Below are 16,483 nucleotides of genomic sequence, written 5' to 3'. Positions count from 1 at the left end.
GGGTGAGAAGTGCTTCCATGCCCGGTCCTGGGTCAGGGAGGGCATCTCCTGCCCTTTGCTAGGAACCGACTGACAGGAGAACAGGAGGCCTTCTATGAGTGCCAGTCATTCCAGCTTATGTAAACTATTACCCTGGTAAAACAGAATCAATAAAGTAGTTTGCCAAAAAAAAAAAAAAAAAAAAAAAGGAAAAAAATATTTACCAAGTGAATGGAAAATGTGAGTCATTTCACTAGATAAAAATTCCCTTTCCCCCACTGCTGCAGGGAAAGGTGAACGTGGTACAATGAGCCTGCTCATTGATCTGCTTTCTCCTTCCGTGGCACGGAACTAATGAATGAGCTCCTCACCAGAGCCCTTCCTTCCCTCCAGCTCTCCCAAGAGCACTGCTTCATCTGCATCAGCAGCCGCACGCCGCATCATGGGATCCATGAAGTCCCACCAGAGCCTAGGAGCTAGCTTGCATTAGCTAGCATTGCAAGCCTGGCACGGCACAACCTTTCTGGCTACAAAAACAGCTGCTTTATCCCAGGCCCTTTTTTATCAGCTCTGAAGTGACAAGGCCAAAAACTGTATTATAAAAAAATATATTCTCAGCTTTAACCAGAAGCGGTTTTTTTTTTTTTTTTTTTTTGTTGTTGTTGTTGTTGTTTTGTTTTTGTTTTTGTTTGTTGTTGTTGTTTTTTAATGGAAAAGTGAGAAAATAACAAGCAATCTGCATTCCAATGTAATTATAGATACTTTATATTTTTAAAAAATCCAGAAAAAAAATAAATGTAATTATTGTCTGGAATTAGTATTTGGTAAAGAGGAGGCTCCCCACTCAAATGAACTTTTTACCAAAGTCAACCAATATTGTTGACCAAATTCAGTAGAAACTCACAACATCAGTTAATTTCAAGGTTTCACAAAAAAAAAAAAAAAAAAAAAAAAAAAAAAAAGAGAGAGAGAGATCTTAAAGGTCACAGTACTTCACCATTTTGAACTGAAATGTTCTTTTCTGATTCACAAAAAAATCTGAACTTCTGTGAAGTATCACATCAGATCTAAATACTTTTTTTTTTTTTTTTGCTTTATTACTTCCTCGTATACATACACTGGGCAGGAAACATAAAAAATTCCAGGGGCCTGTTTCATTACTCTATTGTCACAATATTACCCTGACATAACTTCACTTGTTTAGATGTTCAAAGTTCCCTTTAAGTCACTGCTGACTGAGATAACCCCATCTTTCCTGGGGCTTGATCATCTGGAAAAAAGGTATATAAGCCGAACAGCTGTCATCTAAGCAAAATATATTTAAAACAGTTATTTTGCCAAGAGTGTTTAAGCTATTAAGAAAATCCAGTGCCATAAACAAGAACTGCATTACTTCAAGTTTCTTGGAAAGTTCAGTATATTGTACTTTTCTATTTCACAAGACAAGCCTGGGCAGGGACTAGGCTATGAGAAAATGACAAAGAGTGTTATGGGTAGGAAAAGATCTGCAGTTTGACATCCAGTTTATCCAGTGTTCAAGCTCACTGCAGCAGTTTGCTACCCTGACCCAGGTCAGAATAGGCAATGTGAGCATCCTCCTCTTCCTCAAGGTTTACTAATGCGTCAGTTTTACCTTCCTGATACACAAGTGAGAATGTCATCTGATGGCAAACTAGTGCAAACGCTAATTTTGATCCACTCATGACCTTCCTTGCTGGTCAGCCAAACACAAATCACAAGCCACAAATTTGTGGAAGAGCCACATTGGCTTGAAAGAAAAAAATCCAGGGCAATGTTTTCATGAAGACAACCTGCATGTGAGCAGGCTGCTAAACTTTCTCCAACCCTGACTGTGAGTTCAAGCCAGCAAAATGGTTCAGCTGAGGCTTTCTAATTGAACAGAGAAAGCAAAAGGGACACAGCAAGGACCTTCATTTGATCAGGAAGCTGAAGGAAAGCTACACCTGCAGCCAGACCAGTGCATGGTGCCATTAGCTTTAAGTCTTCTGTAAGAGCAAGTCCCTTGCACAGCTGGGTGGCTGCACAAATGAAGATGGAAATTATCCCCGGCCTTTGCTGGTCATCCAACAGCACTCTTCTATGAATAAGATCTTATGGAGATACTTCAAGATTGCAGAGGCTCTGATACAGGATCATAGCAAAAATCCGAAGGAAGCAGCAACTCCCCAGAAAAAAGAACAGTAAAAGTAGGACTCAGCTCTAAACTGGCCAGCTAAAAGTCAGACATCTAATTTGCCTGCGTCCTCAGTGAAAAGACATTGTCCCCCAGAGGATGACTAATAACATCTCTTTTGGATGGCTAGATAAGAGAAGATGAGTTGCCTTCAGGATGGGTCTCTTCCCCTTTTTCACCACTAACTTTACAGGGAGCGTGGGCAACTAGACAAACTAAATACCTAACTAAAAGTGAGATGAATCCTAATCTAGGGGAGTGTGGAGGGTAAACAAAATAAGGTTTGTGAACAATCAGACACAATGGTAACACTGATCGTGTTGCTTTTCACGATCCTTTCCCTTCACGCAGCTATAAATGGATAACAAAATCTAACGGGAGCAGCAGCAGCAAGCATTACATCCTGGCCTACTTTTCAGGAATGTATGTGCCATTGCCTCAGCGGGAAACCACGGGAGCTGCCTTCCCCCAGCTTGTCAGGCTTTTAGGTTCAAGGCATTTACACAAAGCCAAAAGTATCCTCAATTTGTGGATTTTAATGCATCAATTAAAAGGAAGTCACAGGAGGCACAAAAGCACCCATCAGAGCAGCTTTTGCTATTCCTACAGCCAAAAGATGTCTTCATTTACACTGCTTGCCTGAAAACTGTCAGCGGGTGAGAGCAGTGTCCATAACAGCTGCCATGACAGGAGAAAAAAGCAGCTACAGGCTCACATACACATCAAATTTATGCCAGCAAAACTTTCCAGAGTGTTTGCCAGCAAACCCTGATAGATCTGTATAGTCGGCCTTGGTTTTCAAGCACGATATGGCCTCTGTCTAACAGTCACAATTTGGGTATTTGGTTTGGCTTTTCTTGTTTGTTTTTTTTTGGTTGGTTGGTTTAAGCAGACCTCCAAAAACAACAAAATTGAGAAAATTATCCATTATATTGGCATAAAATGCCCAAAATGAGTAAATTCAAAAACTTTATAAATGTGCGAGTTGGTAGTCTCACAGTTTAAAAGTTGGTTTTTGTGTGTGTGTGTGTTTTTTTTTTCTTCTGCGTGTTTGAATCCTGTTTATTTGCTGTCTGATACGGAGACCAAGTGAAAAGATTAGAACTGGCTCAGTTAAGGCTGCATGCCCATTCAGGTTATAGATCAATAGTACAGTTCAATACATTAACACACTATAATTTATCCCTCACTGTTATGAATATACTTAAGCGTAAGATTAGGAGAAGAGTTAACAGATGCAATTAAAGCAATATATGAATATGGATTTTTTTGCACTGCCTATCTCCATGTTTTGCAAAGGTCCTCTTCATTGGTAGAAGCGATAAATATGAAGTCTATCAGCTTTCATTTAAAAAGAAAAATAAATTTCTAAATATTTCTCCTAAAGAGAAGACAGTCTTCAGCATCAGAACAAAGATGTCCTGGGGCTGTTGTGTGCAAGGAAGCAAATCTCCAGTTCAAGCAAAGTTGGGTATTTAGAAGGCCTCCTCTCCTGTATGCATTTTTTTCTATACTTCCTCCCTATGCCGGGGCACGTACGGGTTCTCTCGTCTCTACCTGGCCACTTACTTTCATAAGAATTGACATAATTAAATACATTTGAGATGTCTGTTCTTCTCTCAGTTTGAGTTAAATAGAGTGAGTTCAAAAACATTTTATGGCAGACTGTCAGGTAGACTGAGATATGCATATCCCATATTTGCCTAGGTTTTTCCCTCTGCAGAGATTCATTTGAAAAACAGTGAGTGAATTAAAGTGATCTCTAAGTTTGAATGAGAAAAGAAGCTCCACATGAGCATCCTTTTCTCTACTGAGCCACTAAAATGTTAGGACTCTTTGTTTCAAAAAATAAAAGTTACCATGAAGAAAGCACCATACCCTGGAACAGAAAATGTGTGTCTACATCTCAGGACAGATGTGATTTCAAGGGAAATTTTGTGCCCAGCCAATGCTTTGCTCCTAAAAATAGTAAACCAATATGGAGATATTTTTAAAGGTCACCATCTCCAGTAGTGCCATTTCAGTTCTCATATGACCTACATATGGTCTCCTCTGCAGCACCATCACTCCTTTTTCATTACAGAGGCTGAGGAGGGATGGTGGGGAGCAGAATGGACTGCAGCCACCCCATGAGTAGTGCTTGTTTGCAACTAGAAAGCAGCAATAGCATCTGCTGCTCTTCACCATAATCCTGGCTGCATCTACCTTGGGCAAGCTTTACACACCACTTCAAAAGGAATCCTCTCTCCTGCACAAGCATAAACATCATTCTTGGTCATGTACAATGCTGGTGTGCACTACTTCACCTGCTCCCCCCTCATCTTCCTTCACAAATCTGTCTTGCTGAGGAAAGGAAGAACTGCCTTCCATATCCATTGTTCATAAGAGAAGAAATACTAGGTTGAAATTGTAGGAAAGGATATTTAGGTGAAAAATGATTGAGAAAAAACTTTCTTGTGACAAGGATAGACAAAAATGGGCTACAGAACTGGGGAGGATGTAGCAACTCCTCTGGAGCTCTGAAGACCGTTTTAGACAAACACCTGTCAGAAATTGTTTAGGTACGCTGACTGTGTTTGGGAGCGGGGGATCACCTAGAGATTTTTCAAAATCTCTTCCTGACTTTTCTAGTAAGATCAGAAATGACAAGGTAAAACTACAAAATAAAGTTTCACTCAAGGACAGAGTTTAACGGTGCTTCTTACTACCTTTCTCCCCATGTAATAAAGATAGATATGTAGCGAGCACTCTGTCATCAGATGTGGGTGGTAGAAGAGACCAAGAGTGGATAAGACGACAAAAAAGCACATCAGTTCACGTTCTGATTAGCGTAATACAATTTTCAGTGGAAGCAAACACTACCTTTGGCACCATTAAATTGGATTATAAGATCTTCAGGGCTCCGATGTGTCTGTGAGGCTCAACAACATCTTAATCTTGCCTATCGCTCTGCCTACATGCACAGTACAAAACATTCATAACAATTACCACCCCAACAGCTAATTGTTACAACACAAGAATAACAGCCGTACATCCTCAGAAATCTGAGCTTAAGTGTAGCATATGACCAAAACCCACCAAAAAGGAAACTCCACTGCGGAGCACGCTGCAAAGAATTACAATAAAGCCCCAGCCTGACACGTCCCTGTTTCTCTCAGCACCATCCCATTCACAATTACAAACTTTCTCCGAGAAACTCTTGCTTCCGTGAAGCGACAGCTCATCCTACCTGCTCTGCACAGACCCTTGGTCACCATAGGAACAGTCTGCTGTAAGCTCCGATCTCCCTTTAGGGTGTAATTATTCTGCATATCTCCGCACCCCCCCTGCAACGCTACTTCTTTTTTTAATTACTTTGTGTAGCCCTGGCTTATCACACAGATTTTCAATTAAATTAAAAGTAATAAAAATCTATTTTAAAGTGTTCACTTATTGTGCTTGAAACACGCACTTAACAACACACATTTAATGGAGTCCTCACTTAACATTCCTTCTGTCACAGTGACCTTGAAGTTGCTGAACATCTGTTTCACCCTTATCTCTTACTGAAATATTTTAGACAGATGTAGCCATAAAAAGTCATTGACCTCAAAATTCAATCCCTTAATTCAATTATTCCTATGAAACCTATAGTTTGTGCATAATTAAGTCAGAAAGAAATGCGGTCACACGTTGCTTTTTTTAACACTCCTGCCAGAAGAGCTCTCTTACCAAGATTGCTCCTCCACAAAGCCTCAGTAACCTGTAGACTGCAAATTTCAATGTCAATTGAACTCTCTACCCCAAAGAAAGAAAAAGTAATCCCAACCTATTATTGTGCAAAATTAAAGTGGTCTCCTGTGTGCCTTTGATCATTTTGCAAGTCTTAATTCCTTTTTCCAGTCCTTTTGTTTCTGCTATGTGCACTGGCCAAACTGAAAGGAGCAATCTGTTACTAATTACTCAGGTCTGCTCCACTATCTCCTCCCAGCGCAGCTGAGGGAGCGTGTGTGTGTGTGTGTGTGTGTGTGTGTGTGTGTGTGTGCGCATGTGTGAGGAGCATCGTCCCTGGTAATTGCACAAAGATGGAAACAAGCCTCCAGTACTGCATGGAGCAGAGCCTCATTCACGCACCAGTCCAGGCAGACTGAAAAGTTCCTGGTCTAGGGGTAGCCTCCTTCCTCCCATCAGCAGTTTTTGGTTCTCTGTAGCTTCAAATGACCCCTTCGCATTTATTACTTAGCAAGAGGAGAGCAAGCTGCTGGCAATCAACACACATTTCACCAAAGTGCACACCCTGCTCCCAAAGTCTTTTGGGTTCCTGCCTCCCAGACTGTGATGCCTTACTAAGTTTTATCACTATGCAGGACAGGGAGGGCCTAGGAAAAATGATCTCATGTTGCCTGTGCTCCAGTCAAGGGAACTACATTTCTTCATGGCATCATACTTGGCAAGTACTTGCCTCCTAAAACAGAGGTAAATCATAGCACTTGAAATCAAGTAATCATTCTTCCGTATCTCTGGCACTGTCTCACCACCTCTTAGGGACTAAAATTGCTTCCACAAAAATACTGAGAGTTTTGCCATTAATTTCAGTGGCAACAGAATCAGGCTTGGCAATAGATTTTCTCTGCCATTAATAAAGCCTGCTATTCTTTTTACTACTACATATGTTCACAAATACACAAAACTAGGCAAAAAGTCATGCCGATGCCCTTGGCACTGGATGCACAATCATTCTGTAGTGATTCACACTGAATGACTGACTACCTGTTCAGTGTGAGACTACTTTTTTTTTTTTTTAATTTACATAATCTTTACTCTTCCTGAAAACTAAAGTTGGATACTTACTGATGCCAACAGCTGTAATAAGTTTGATCGCAAGTTCTGGGATTTCACACTGCATAAAGAAAGGTTCCAAAATATACCGTCCAAATGCCAACGATATCACTGCTGTGGCAGCAGGGCTAGGGTAAAAAGTAAGAACAAAAAAATCACAAAATTAATCTGCAGTAGTATGTAAACAATATCCATTTGGGATCATACTGTAACTTTATTATCACAGAACTGCACAGTGTACCTGACTTGGGTGCCTGTTAGCAGCTCTGCCACCAGGTACCATGATTTCTGAGCATAACAGACAACCATAAACAATTTGGCTTCACTCGGTGATGCTGATCTTGCCAGCATCACTTCTTCCCAAGTTCATTCTTACAACTTTCATGCTGTGAAGAAAGGAAATGTATCAATACAAACTTTCCTTGCCATGCTTGAAGTGAACGTGGCCACAGTCAACTTGCATGGGCAAAACCCTGAGTGAAAGACTGAATTTTTAGTGGCAAGGTACATCTTACCCCTCAAAGACAAGCAAATTAATCTCAATGAAGCTGAGGATTCTGCTTTACTGAAATAAGCATCCAAAAGTTACACAAGCCTATTAATAAATCTGGGACAATGCAAAATAAATAAATAAATGCTATATCCCAAAGTGCAAACAATTTTTATAATGTTTGCTACTTTTATTGAGTAACAACTTTCCAGCACTGTGAGAACAAAAATCCTCAGAAGTACAGAAAGTCCCTTCCATGAAACAGGGGAATGCTAGGAAAAGCAGGCATGCAGTTGTTGCATCCACGAATTTGAAATAATATTCACACCGCCTTTCTCTTTGAGACAAGCTAAACGTTTGCCAGGAGCCTTAGCACTGGCACATATTACCAGTACTTTGCCCTGTGCCTCAGGTCAGACACTGTCTGCACATTACAGTCTAAGCGGTCTGTTCCCATGTGCGTGGGGAGGACACTTTCCCCCTCCTCAGGACAGCTAGAGGTAACTGTGCCTTGTCACACTTACACATAGCAAGGAGAAAAAAGGTATTTGATTCTGCCTCAAATTGTTTTTGAGTTAAACAAGAGTCCACTCAAATTTGTTATGAGGAATCCGGAGCATTTAATAAAACAATGCCTTAAGTGCAGAATATACATCTCCCAGATGAATTTTAACAAAAATATAGTTGCTATAGAGCAGTGTAAAATCTCTGCAGAGAAGTTATTATTCTTCATCGAATGCTAGAGGAATTTTCCACAAGAGAGCTTTGCCTTTGAAACAAAAAGCACTTTCTTAGCACCATGACTCAACCGAAAGGTCACACATTGTGTTGGACCTAGCTGCAGGGGAGCACAGACCAAAAGCATCTTCCTAAGAGAGTTTCTGCAGAGACAAGTGAGGACTGCTGCTTGTGCACACCCCATGCACAAGAACCACCCCTCTCACTGGCCAACAACTGGCTTCACAGCTGCTGCCTGTGCTGCAGGCTGAACGTCCCCTGCATGAGTTTTACCCATCCATTTACTGTCTTTACCTCGGTGGAATATTTCTGATTTACATAAGCAGATCACCAGGCTTCCAGCATTTGAATACTTCAGGCTGCCAAAAGTAGTTTGAACTGGCCTGGATCAGATAAAGGATCGGATCTTTGGAGCTTTCCCAGGTCTTTTTCCTCAGCCTCTGCTCCTTCCCCCAGAACTTGGATTTTTCCCCCGAATTTTGAGAAAACCTTAATAAAGTGGCAGTCACTGCTAGCTCCACAACACTCATTTTTAAAAACAGAGCTCCTAAGTTATACCTTTAATAAACATCTAGGCCTCCAGTGTTCCCACATTTGAGGGGAGATGTTGCTGGTGGTGTGCCTGGCCAGCTGAGGCAGACGTTGAAGGGGTGGAGCATATTCCTTTTTTTCTGCAGTCAGAAAGAAAGATTGGCAGGCTCCTAAGATCTGTACATTCATGAATGTACAGAAAGCAAATTAGCAGCTTTCATTTAAGGGCAAAGAAAATAAATAAATAACAGAGAGGGGAAAAAAAAAAAAAAAAAAGCCACTTTGAGAAGGGCAGGCCTACCGCCGGCAGCACATACCAGAGGTGAGTAAGTCACCTCTTTGGCAGTGTGCTCTTACCTAACCTGTGTTTAGCAACCACCACACACAAGCACTACAGACAACGTGTTCACACAGTCATCCTCACTTGTTTGAAAACTTTTTTTTGTTTTGTTTTTAAGGTATGTAGTACACCCGCAGCCTGACTCCACGGGAGAAAAGTACTTGTGGGAGTTCCCACAAGTACTGGATGAGGAACAGCGTCGCGTAAGGCACTTCTAGCACCGGGGGATGCTAGCGCAGTCTAGTCAGTACACGGGCAGAGTTTAAGTGTGTCCTACACTGTGAAAGAGTGGCTGTAAAGATATATGAGGAGAGGAAACATTTATTTTGGTTGTGGCTGCTCCAGAAGCCTGTGGGTGTGATAATTCTGTGTCTTTCAGAGGAAAAAAAAAAGCTTAAGTGTGTGTGCAGCTTCACCCAGTGAAAACACCATAGGTGCATACTAAGTCCCAAATTCTTTGATAGCAGCAGCCAATTAGTTTACGATACCAAAGTCAGATAGGAGACTCTAGATGGAGTTTCGGCAGCGCTGCTCTGATCATCACAAGTTATAACAAGTACGTCTCCCTTGCTGCCTCTCAGATTTGATGATTAAAGAATCCACTGATCTTCTTTCCCATGTGCAAGATGATTATTTACTGGGTGTGGGGCAGATCACAATGACTAAGAATGTTTTTATGACACTCCTGAGACACTGTCATATGTACAAAATTTTTTAAACATTTCATGAGGAGAGGAATTTCTGAAGTCTTGTTTCTTGTGGGTACTTATGCCTAAGCTAATAGTGTCCCCCCTGCCCAGTAGGGTGCAGGTTAACAAGGGGATTTCTACCATTATTATCTTTTGTCGTTTTTCTGTTGTGCAAGGATATAGCTATGTTCACACAACTATTTCCGTCAGTGAAAACCATAGGTCTGCTTCCTCTATCCGGCTTTCTCTTTGGCAAGAAGGTAATATGATTAAGGCATCCACTCCTTCACGTTTGGTGGAAATTTTGCAGTTTGTGCAAGGGTTACCGATGAGTGAGGAGGATGTGAGGGACCATCTGACATACACAATTATTTCCTCTGAAAACAAGATAAGGATTTATGGATTCATAATGATTCAGCACTCTTAGTGCTTTTAAACTCAACAGGCTATGCTAGAACTTGTCAATATTATGTAAACATAGCTGTGATTTGAGATGAGGCTTGTGCTTTTGTGATTCATTTGCTGGTTTCAGAAGAGAGGGGAAAGGAGTGCTAACTAGCCTAAGGCAGGCGTGGATCACTCCTGAATTTATTTTACATAAGTGAATTGCCCTTTTCTACATGTAACAAGCTCTCCAGCCTCAGCAATACTGTAAATAAATAAATAAATAAATTTTAAAAGGGCCATATTTTAGTTTGATAAAAAGATTCGTTTAAATTATGAAAATGTATTTGCTATGGTTTCATAATTCTGCATCTTCATATTGTAATATCTTATACAAAGTCAAGGGCTGCATCAACCACACCACATCAGTACATCGGATATTTTAGCTATGCAAGGACTTCCTGTTGCTTTATTTGCCCAGCTAGTGCTTTTCATATTAACTTCTATAACACACCATGAAAACAAATACAGGGACTTGAATTGACATCTAGAGAATACATGGTGCCCCGAAATCTGAAATGTACTGGGCAATAACTTATTCCTGTATGTATAGACAACAGCAACCACTCCAAAAGCCACTGTCAAGACTGACAAAATGCAGGTGACTTTTCTCTTCCACTGTATTTCAAGTAGGTACCTGTATTAACATTAATTGGTACGTACAGTAAGCTTAGCAAAATTAAACCAGTAGCTGAATTTGTGTGACAGGCTGTTTTCATAGAATCTTTTTTTTATACATACACTTTAAAAAAAAAAAAAAAAGTTTCAATGCCAACAAGCAAAATAGCATTGTTAAATTCTCTGAAGCAGTTGCACTAAAAAACTTAGCTCATACATCAAGATACATTTGATATTTTTTGCACATCACATGTTGGAGAGTTTTCTTCATGACTGAAAAGCGTATTGCCATCAGAAAAGAAACAGAGAAAAGCCGTGATACACTTACCGAATAATGAGTAATTCCACCCAGACTCTCACAAAAGCAGGCAATGGGCCGAAGGCCTCCAGGATGTAGGTGTAGTGACCGCCAGATTTCTTAATGCACGTTCCCAGTTCAGCATAGCAGAGGGCACCTGCAAGAGTTAAGCTAAGGCATCACGAGATATCCAGAAATACCTTTCCAAACACTTGTAAGGTAAACAATGGAGCTGCTGCAGTATCACAACTTCTGATACATTTTAATCCTCTTTATTTCAAGCAATTTTATAAGTTTTGAGTCATTCAGCTAGACCCGTAGTTACCCAGGCTGTACGTGTATGCAGTTACATTTATGTGAAAGCCACTGAACCAACTATTTGCTAGCAAGGTGCTTGTCCATGCCTTGGGAAGAGGGATGACAAACTGCTGTGTCACGCCAGCCACCCTGGCTGGCCCAGCTAAGCGAAAGCCCTCTGACACACGTGCTCGTTATCAAACAGTGATCAGCTCCTTGCAGCCTCAGAAATCCTGGCCTCAGCCCTGAAGGAAAGGCTGAAGACTGCATTCCCTCTCCTCAGCCATGGGGAAAGCAATTGACAGACTGACATTTGGAAGCAGGAATTGCAGGTGGAGGATTTTCCTCAGTAGTACCCCACCACCTTACATACAGAACTCTGGGAACGGCTTGGCCCTGTCTTTCCACCACCAGTGCAGTGCTGTGTGTGCAGCCAACACAATGGGAGCTCTGCTCATTTCTGCATTGCCTTAAATACAGGCAACTTCATGTCCTCATAGCAGGAGGCTCACTGCAACACTCGGTGTCTTTATGACGACTAAAATAAAACCAAAATCATCGTCACGTTGCCTCAGTGGGGAACCAGGTTCGTGCAGAAGTGGCTCAGACCCCCTTGGGTGAGCATCAGAGGCATTCAAAGCAAGCAGCAGTTCCCAGGGAGGTCCCCGAGGCTGCCTCCAGCACAACACACTGCTTCAGCCGTTATGGAGCAGGAAACAGCATGCTGCAACTATGAGGACCTGCATGAAGATTTCTTTGCCCATGCACCGTCTGCTTCTGTTGTTTCATGAGCCATCACCCAGCCTCAAAGCCAATGGATTCTCAGCTCCACAGGTCGACCTCATTGGCAGAGAATAGGTTCCCCACCTCAGTTCAATGTAGGCAGCCCTTTTGGGAGACTCTGTGAAGCCACAGGAAAACCAAAACAAAGTTGGCAAGCACTGAATCACACAGAGCTATGATCAGCAACATGTATGAAGTCTGCTCCCTGCCTGCTTTCATGCTACTAGTCTTTAAGATGAAAATTACAGTTGTCAAAACCACCTAATGCACACCAAGCCCACTGGAGCTCTAAGACGTTATGACACATTCCATCCTCCTTCCTTCGCTTTGTTTGGGGCTTTGCAAAAACATGACAACTTCTATCTGATCATCTTCAGCTTACCTGGAAATGTACTCAAAGAAACTCTTATAGCCACACTTAAAAAAAAAAAAAACAAAAAAAAAAAAAAAACTATTGATGACTTTTCTCTTTCCAACCTCTTCTGGAGTGGCTCAGGATGAAACCAAACTGTGCTTTGATACATGTTATACAGACATCCCCAGAAAATTAGACACATCTTCACATCCTGAGATCTGGAAAATGCCCAGGAAAATCCATCTGATTTTTTCCACAGACTTGATTGACTTCACAGCCAGAAAATTACTACTATTAAAGCTAAACACGCAATGCTTAAGCAAATTCTAGTTTGACTGAATCTAAAGACCAAGGTCTTAGGACAGGGTTGCAAATTGCATCTGAGGTCCTTCTTTATAGGAGAATTTTGCTTCCTGGCAAGACTTCCATGCTAGCATAACAGATTACGTTGCACACTGTACCAAAGCATTGAACATTTGACCAAAACAGTTCCTAAATTTCTCGCATTGTCTGTTTGGCTTGGGTGGACTTATAGAGTCAACAGTGCCTTTAAGTTCGGAGCCAAGTTACACAGGGTGGCATTCGCATGTTCCACCTATTAAGCAGACACATGTTAGTCCGTGTTTGCCCTGTTTACCTCTTGCCAGAAAACAAGTCGTCTCTGTTTTAAATAAAGCCAATATTCATGTTAGTTCTTCAGCTTCTTTGAGATTAACTCATTAAGTAGGTCAATGGACCCTCTGTCCCACAGAAACCAGGGTGGGGTTTTCCCCTCTGAATGGGGGCTTTGTGTACAGAACAAATAAACCGGCATTCTTCAGAATTTAATACTGTTTAAAAAAAAAATAGTAAAAACTGTCACGATCGGCAGGCCAGCAACAAAATTCACATTACAGATTTGTTTCCGTCGTGCTCTTTTTTGCGACCCAACCTTTCCAAGCCACATCGTGAGCGGGGAATAAAGGGAAAAACAGGAACACAAGACCGGGGAGAGGGGTTATTAGTGTTATTACTCTGCTCCCTTTCACACCAACCCAGATTACGTCCAGTGGGAGTTATTTCTCCCAGACCTTGACCGAGCCTCCAGGGAACTGAGTCAAACTGTCTGAACATTTTGCCGGTGCTTAGAGTGACCCGCGTGCCCCACTGCCAGGGGCCTTACAAGCAAATGGTGAACTACTTCTCACAGCCAGAAGGAAAGCATTATACATATAGCACTTTTTACGGCATAAAGCAGACATTCGCTTTTCCTTTAGGGGTCCATGAGAAATGATTTGTGCTTACAGCCTGTGCTGACACGGCACCAGGGGACAGGGACTGCAGAGCGCTGCGCCCTCCACACAACCTATCACACAGCAAGAGCCTTCCGCAGCCCTATTGGTCCTCCAGCTCCACACTGTGCCTTGATATCCAATGGCAAAATCAGACAAAAAATAGAAATAATCCACCGGCTGCCCCTCTGGACCAATTAGAAACTTTTGAGAGACTTACCAAAGAGTGAGAGGATGCCACACACTGTCCAGACAGTCAAGGACATGCCCACACTGCCTGTGTTCTTCAGGATCCCTTTGGGCGAGATGAAGATGCCGGCTCCAATGATAGTGCCAATGATGATGGAGATCCCCCTCAACAGCGTGACTTTCTTCTTCAGCACAACCTTTTCCTCCTGGGCTGGCTGCCCGCTGTCCAGAGAGGGCAACCTGCCATTAGGCTGCCCCTGCAAGTAGCTCCCATTAGACGCTGTCGGCACAGCAGCTTTCCTGACCATGCTCCCGTGCCACCAGCACGCCGACGGCAGGCGCAGCCAAAAAGTTTGCAGCAGCAACTCAAGGCTTTTTCCTCCCTCTGTAGCCAACTACTTAAGCCTCTTCCTCTGCCTGCTCTTATCTGCCAAGCTGCTCCTACTCGCAGGTAGGGAGCTCCTGAAGTGTGTTTTACCCTTCCCTGCTGCCTGCGCAGTGCTCAGCAACACCTGTGCTTTCCCCCAGCTCGCCGGTGCTGCCCTATCATTGGAAACCAGCTCAGCTTCCGCGTGGACTTGTATTTAAGCTCTTGTCATACCAAGTTACTCCAGCTGAATGATGATGCAAATTCTCCAGGTTTGCATCAGCCATTTGAGAAACCTCTGGCATTACTCAGCACTTTTTTTTTTTTTTTTTTAAACGGTAGGGGCATGTTGCACAACCGATCTGAGCGTGGTGGGAAGAACAAAGCCCTCGTGAGGAAACCGAGCCAGTCGAGTTCAGCACATCACCGCCAACACCCCGAGACACGCTCCCCAATTTTTAAAGCAACTCGGGCTCAGAAATAAAAGCCTGCCGAAACACAAAGCTTGTCGGAGTGTGAGGGGGAAAAGGAATCAAACGGGATACGTCATCTCTGGGTCTAATCCAATTTCTTTCTCTCTCAAGCCCTCACAGTGAAAGTTCAGTGTGCGGGGCTGAACTTCTCGCCCTGCCGCTGCCGGTCAGCCTCCCCCGGCTCAGCATCGCCTACCTGTAAACCTCCTCAGGCACTGCCTGCACCTACCTAAAGCCTACACGCAAACCCTCCTGAGCCCGTGTCGCTTAGCAACACACCCAAATCAAACTCATGAAAAATCTAGGTTATTTCCCCCGTACAGTAATTTCCACCCAGGCAGTGTTTATGGGACGTTGGTAAGCAGCTCGGCAATGCCACTTCCCCTTAAGAAATAACCATTGAGGTTTGCAGCGCTCTCTGCTTTAGGATCTGTCAGGAGGAGGACAGCACTAGAGCTGCTCTGAAACCAGAAAGTGCCTTTCATGTTTCCACCGAGCTTCTCTGAGCAGACGAGCAGGCTGTCAGATGCACACAGGCTTCTGTTTCACTACCTGATGACTCAAACCCTAGGAATTAAACTGTTAAAAAGAAGAACATTCTCATAAAGCAGAGCAAAAATCAATAGCCTTCAAGCACTTGTAACCTAATCAAGGGACAGCCTGTGCCAAAGGGGAAAAATCCTGCCCAGCATAACTTTTGCAGCTGCTCGTGGCTTCAGATTAGATCAGTGCAAAGAGAAATGATCCCTGCAGTTCCTGCTTAATTAGGACCTAGGATTGGGGAGGGAAGATAGCAGTAAAACATTTTATCATTTGCAAAGCAGGCAGGCACTGAGCTCAGAGCACAACTGTGCTTTCAAACTTGTTTGGCAAACAGGAGATACTGGAGTATTAAAACACTGCAGCTGTAAAACTCCAGCATTTTTAAAGCCTCATATTTTCAGTTATAACTCACCTGTGAAAATTTGCACTGAAATGATCCTGAAGGTCCCTTCCAACCCAAACCATTCTATGACACAAGGCATGCCAAAGCTTACAAGTTTAAATGCACACAAGTAAAAACAGAAGGGATTTTAGCTTTTGACTATATGCTGGCACTGCTTGCTGATTTTCTGAACACATCCTACCCCTTCCTCCACCTGCTCCTGTGAGCAGCAGCTGATCCCCGACCGACCCTCCGTACAGCTTGCACTCCTGTTCCCAGCACACCTCGTGCCTGCCCCTTGCATACACACCACCAGCAATGGCAGGCAGGACCTCTTCTTGTCCCCACACAGTTAAAACCAAGACAATTTTCACAGCACCCCTAACATGCAAAGCAAAGTAGCTGTCATGCTACCAGAAATGTTTTCCGTTCGTGTACATTTGTTGGGCTGTCCCCCAGGAAGATTATAAATGCCTGAAGGAAGTAACTAGATTAAACCAGGAAAAAGCATTAACCACAAAACTGGGCTGGGCTCATGACCTTCATTTTAATTTTCAAAGGCTGTTTAATGATGAGACACATGACATCTTGAAGCATCTAACAGCTTAAGGTAGTCATTCTTAACTAATGCTTACCCATTATTTCAACGGGAAGATGGCTCCGAGATCAAACCCAAAGTTCAAT

General features: G+C 42.7%; 1 protein-coding gene across 1 annotated transcript in view; it reads right to left on the bottom strand.

The window, feature by feature from the left end:
- The window catches only part of SLC7A11 (solute carrier family 7 member 11), a 66,412-nt gene extending 50,849 nt beyond the window's left edge, over nucleotides 1-15,563 (bottom strand). Inside the window, exons 1-3 of the mRNA XM_035325980.1 lie at nucleotides 14,066-15,563; nucleotides 11,170-11,296; nucleotides 7,004-7,119 (exon numbers count right to left, since the gene is read on the bottom strand). Coding sequence (XP_035181871.1) covers nucleotides 7,004-7,119; nucleotides 11,170-11,296; nucleotides 14,066-14,342 — 520 coding nt within the window. The 5' untranslated portion in view covers nucleotides 14,343-15,563. The remainder of the gene's footprint in view (nucleotides 1-7,003; nucleotides 7,120-11,169; nucleotides 11,297-14,065) is intronic.
- Nucleotides 15,564-16,483: the final 920 nt, after the last annotated feature.

The sequence above is a fragment of the Oxyura jamaicensis genome, chromosome 4, assembly GCF_011077185.1.
Source record: "Oxyura jamaicensis isolate SHBP4307 breed ruddy duck chromosome 4, BPBGC_Ojam_1.0, whole genome shotgun sequence".
NCBI lineage: Eukaryota > Metazoa > Chordata > Aves > Anseriformes > Anatidae > Oxyura > Oxyura jamaicensis.
This window is presented reverse-complemented; position numbering and strand designations above follow the sequence as displayed.